Here is a 5,058-nt window from a genome sequence, read left to right as displayed (position 1 = left end):
CTCCGCCAGCTCCTGCTAGGTGCTAGCGACGGCCCTGGAAACCCTTACGAGAGGACAGAGCTGGTCCCGCGAAAGAAACCGTGACAACAAACGGTTGTGCCTAGATGTTCCGCTTTACTGGCCCTGTGACACGCGGCATGGACTTGGCAGGCGGGATTTGAAAGAAAAGGGAGATGCTGTTTATTTTCCAAAAAGTAGAAAGCCCTAGGTTAAAATGCAGAAGCTGAGGTTTTCCTAGTCTTGCCAGGCACCTGGGCAGGCAACTGAATCCGCTGAGAACCCATCCCTCAAACTGGCACCGCTCTGCTGCCCTGCAAAGCCTTTCTCGAAAGAAGCAGATTGCAAAAGTTTTAATGCAAACAGGAGACACAACACAGACCAAAAGGCCTCAGATCTTCATTTCCCCCCATTACTTTTGCAAAAAGTATGTATATATTATAAAATCTACACACACTGCATCTTTTCCCCCTTCTTCCTCCACCCTAAGGCACGCTTCCCCAGGCTCTCCTGATTGTGCATCCCGCACTAGCATTAGTCCTGGCTGCTGTGTGAGGGGCCGTGGCAGAGCCGGGCTCTGAGCCCCGGGGAGGGAGGCTCCCGGCCCCGGGCGCTCCCTAGCTCGCCTACTGCCTGCTGCAGCCGTCTAGGAGCTCAGTCATGAACGAGATGTACACTATGGCCAAGCGCAGTGTCTCTATCCGGGAGAGCCTCTTCTCGTAGGCGAAGGTGGGCACTTTCTTCCTCAGCTGATCAAAAGCCTCGTTGAGGTTGAACATCCTCTTCCTCTCTCGTATATTGGCCGCTTGGCGCTGGGCGTAGGTGATAACTCGCTTTCTCCTGGGTCTGTCTAGGAGGGAAGTGCTGTGCATCCTCTCCTCTTCCTCCTCCTCTTCTTCGTCTTCGGGATTTCCACCTCCGAAGGCTACCAGCGGCAGCCCCCGGGCCATCTCCTCCCGGAGCGACAGGGTTCTGTCGCCAAAGGGAGGCCCAGAGGTGACGTCGCAGAGCCTCAGCCCCGGCCCAGCCCGGGGGGGAGCCTGGGGAGGCCCCAGGGAGAGGTCGGCCACGAAGTCCACCACGGATGTGCCCAGCAGCCCCTCCGGGCAGGGCACTTGCTGGGCTCTGCTGTGCAGCTCATCCAGCAGCTCCGGGAGCTGGTGGGCTGCGAAGAGGCTGGCTGACATCTTACTTCAGAGAAGGCTTAATCTGCTCCCCCATCCTCAGCCCCAGTAGCGCTAATATTTATAACACCTCGGGTAACAGGATTAGCAGGACTACAAAGAGCGGCTGTAAAAGTTCTCGCCGTGATGCTGATGAGAGGAGACAGGCAGCCCCCTCGGGGACGCGTGTATGCTCCCGACAGAGGAGTCCCCAGAGAGTCAATCCTGTGAGAGCGATCAAGGACAGCTCCTTCTTGGCAAAACCCTCCGCTCTTACCTGCTGAGCACTTTTGTTTCTTCTTACACACCCAAAACCAACCGATTTTCAGCCTCTTTAAAGCCCGCAGCCGCAGAGCCGGGTCTCCACTGGGCTTGTTTTCTGCTTTTTGTCGCGATCTCTGAACGCCGAGAGCCAGGCTGACAATTGATATCAGGCAAGTGCATGTACGCTTTTAATGATGTCCTGAAGAGGAGACCTGCATGCAGAGGGTCACTGGGGAATGTTTACCCTGTATCCCGGCGCAATGGGAACTGAATGACAGGACCTTCATTAGCCTAAGTAAGCATTGTAGGGGACCCGATATTGCATTCCCAGTAGTAACTGTTGGAGTCGTCTCTCCTTTTCCCCTAAATCCCCTTCAACTAGAGTTCAAACATCTTTCCAGTCTAAGGCTGCTTCGTAAAGCTCATTTTGGCTTAGACATCAGGCAATTTCAAAGCACTTGCTTTGAAACTCTTTCCTCCTGCCCGTGAGACGAGGATAAGCTGGTACTATTCAGGGCAGCGGTTGCTCTTACACCTTTGGCAGAGGTGTCCCGGTCACAGACGGTGCACAGGGGAATCAGCCTGGCGTGCAGCACTGACAGCGCTGGATACATAGCACAGAATACCGTGATACGCATATAAACACACCCGTACACCCGACACCGCGGAATACCTTCCTTTGATCAGGGTTTCCTTGGGGACGGACGCTGGGGATCGTTTTGCTTTTGTCCTAGGAGGCTGGAAGAGGTTAGAGGCTGTGTTTTCACCCTCCCACACCCCGGACTGCCCTAAATGTACAACCTGCACCTAGCCATCCCTGTCAGGTTTAGACACACCCGGGCTGGATAGGATCAGTTTTCTCTGGCACCGGTTTGTGTGCGCAGGTCGTTTAGGAGCTCTGGCTGTTGCTCTTGAGCTGCGCCCCTAAAGCCGTACCTTCGCCTTTGTCATGCGTTGTTGTCGCTCTCGCTTTGCAGCTAATTGGTGCCTAATTTATAAGGGGATTTCAAAGCCCATCAGATCAAAGGAGGCGGGTGGGGGCGGCCGAAGAATCCCGCTCCGCGAAAATCCTTCCTGTTTGCCTACACAGGACCGCAAACATTTCCCACCGCGGACCGGGATCTGCCGTCCTTCCCAACATTGTGAGCGAGCCGCGCATCCCCTTTTCCTGGGAAAGACACTTCCAGACCCAGCCCCACCCCTTCCCGCTGTTCCGCGGGCTGCCAGGGGCGGACAGGGCACTGGCTGCGCTGTGCGACGAGGAACATGAGCGAGAGCAGAGCTAGACTGGAGAGCTCCGGGGCGGGACGCAGCCGGTCCCGCGGCCCCGGGATACCCCCAATTCCCCTGCCCTACTCCGGGTCGAGAGCCGGCCTCTCGACGTCCTGCCGCACCACCACCAGCGCACCGCCTAAGCGGAGGACCTGTATCTGCTTTACTGATTTAATGGCCAGCCTAAGGCTTAATACAGAGCAAATAGCCGTGAGGCTGCTTTTATCCTTGCCAGAACTATCAGGGAGTCACTTATCTGGGGCAAATATTGTTCATTAAAGCACCTGGTCAGTGAACTAATAACAGTTATAGAGGTGCTGTAAATCATCTGTTAGAGAAGGGTTGACTGTTAAGAGAAGTGTTGAGACCATCCCAAAGTAACGAGTTGAAGAGCTCTGAATGTTAAATGTTATATAAAAGCCTGGTGGAGAAAAGATCAGCGAAATATTTACGATCGATCCGCAAAGGAATGTGACTTATTTGATGTTTCTTTTAGGTGAGATGGCAAGTATTTCATTTAAAGACATGGAATTATGAATTAGAGGACAAATACCAGCAAAGATGTGTTACCACAGAGGGCAAAATTATCGGGGAAATACAAAATACTTCAGATAATGAGAGAAATTAATGCAGAAATGGTGATTCATCAGCTCTGTGTCAATCTTCACACGGAGTGGGAAATAGGCGTTTTAAAGAGGATAGACCAGACCTTCACCACAGTTTCTTCGGAAAGAAACTCGTGCTCACATCTCTAGTTTCAGACTTTTGCAGAACACAAACTACAAAGACAACCGGAACCAGAAACTTTTTATGTCACAAGAACGTAAAGGGAGAAGGTTACTGAGTTAGTATTGCATCGCTAAAGTGACATAACATCAAAGATTAATTCAGGCTACTCCTGTCACTGAATTCTCAAAAGAAGCACTAAAGTTAGGATGAAGCCAGGACTGGGATGTCCTAACAGAAAAAAAATACTTGTAGCCAAGATGAATCCTCCTGTCAAACTTGTTTGTTTGTTTTTTAATTGCTGCTTTGTTTCCCTATTTTATTTTCCTTTTACTTTTGCTAAAATATTTATTTTTCTCTTATATTAACTACTTTATATTACGTATAATAAGCTCAAATTAACTGTGATTTAAGGTATGATTTTGAACATTTTTTTGTATTTGGTGATTTTTGTCACTGGAGAAAGCATGGAGCAGAGAAAGTGTGTAATGAATATCCAGTGGGACAGGTTTTCAGGGCATAAATGCAACAATGTAGGGGAAGCAGGACAAACTCTTATGAGAGCCTGCTTTATACTCTGAAATCTTCTTAGACCAAATTAAGTGCTCAAACGTGTGTTCTAGATTTGTTTTAATGAAAAATACAGTTTTCTTTATGATTGTGCATCTTTCTTCACCCACTTCTTATCCTACCTTTTCATATAACATATTTCTCATAAAAAAAATTTGCTCACAAGGTACTTACAGATGCTGGGCACTGATGGCTGCATCTTCAAGCTACTCTACATCTTTTTCTATACTTTTTTTTTTTTTTTCTGCAGAAATAGCTATGATATGGTTTCTGATGCCCATGTAATATTTGGATTTAAAACCCAAACAACAACAGCTTTTCTGATCTTTTATTCTTATCAGAAAAGCATATTTACCCTCTTCTGCCCACCGCTGATTGTATTCCAGTTGTTAACAATTTTGTCTAATGACAAGTCTCCCTATAGAACAAATCCATTATTCTTAGTACTAGCAGGAATGAGGGCAACATGCATTTTAATTCAGCGTACTTCTATGAAAATAGTTTTACTCCTTTTATAACCCTGTGTGCTGGATTAACACATAGGAGAAGACAGCCACTCTGATGACTTAGCATTACTGATTGAGGTGTTATAGATTTTAACAGTGGCCTAGTACTTTACTGCAAAATTCACTGGAAGTCAGTGATGATCCTGGATCCTGAAATAAGGGGGCACTGCTCACAAATGTGACTTAAAGCAAGGAGTTGAAAGTTACTGTCTGCTCTAGAAACCTTAAACTCTTAAACAAAAAGATATGCAACTGAAAGAACTATATCAACACTTCTTGCAAAATGGGAAAATTCTGTTCTCCTTTAGCTGATCCATTAATAGTCAGAGTTGTTATCATTCTCAAACTATGACCTGAATAACAGCAACATATGTGGTGTGCAGCAGACTATGCTGTCCCTCTCAATTTACTGACATTGCAGCTGTCTGATCTTCTTGTTAAACCTTAAAATCACAGTAATGTCCATGGGTCAGAACCTTATTACCTCAAAATACAGGGCAGTTCCTGTCCTGCTGAGCTCATAGTTTGCATTTCTGACAGACCAGACCAGATCAGGGCAG

At 47.8% G+C, this 5,058-nt stretch overlaps 1 protein-coding gene across 1 annotated transcript; it reads right to left on the bottom strand.

Moving 5' to 3' along the window:
* Positions 1-623: 623 nt before the first annotated feature.
* Positions 624-1,383, bottom strand: FERD3L (Fer3 like bHLH transcription factor). Its single transcript, XM_061356490.1, has one exon. It carries the CDS (start codon positions 1,182-1,184, stop codon positions 624-626), a length of 561 nt encoding a protein of 186 aa, XP_061212474.1. The 5' UTR covers positions 1,185-1,383.
* Between the last annotated feature and the right edge of the window lie 3,675 nt (positions 1,384-5,058).

Source organism: Neopsephotus bourkii, unplaced genomic scaffold (genome assembly GCF_033783945.1).
Source record: "Neopsephotus bourkii isolate Nb327-2 ecotype Australia unplaced genomic scaffold, CSIRO-AGI_Nbou_v1 NB_855, whole genome shotgun sequence".
In the NCBI taxonomy this organism is placed as follows: domain Eukaryota; kingdom Metazoa; phylum Chordata; class Aves; order Psittaciformes; family Psittacidae; genus Neopsephotus; species Neopsephotus bourkii.
This window is presented reverse-complemented; position numbering and strand designations above follow the sequence as displayed.

Excerpts from the sequence above, each read along its gene's own strand:
- FERD3L (XM_061356490.1), bottom strand. The coding sequence starts at position 1,184 with ATGTCAGCCAGCCTCTTCGCAGCCCACCAGCTCCCGGAGCTGCTGGAT.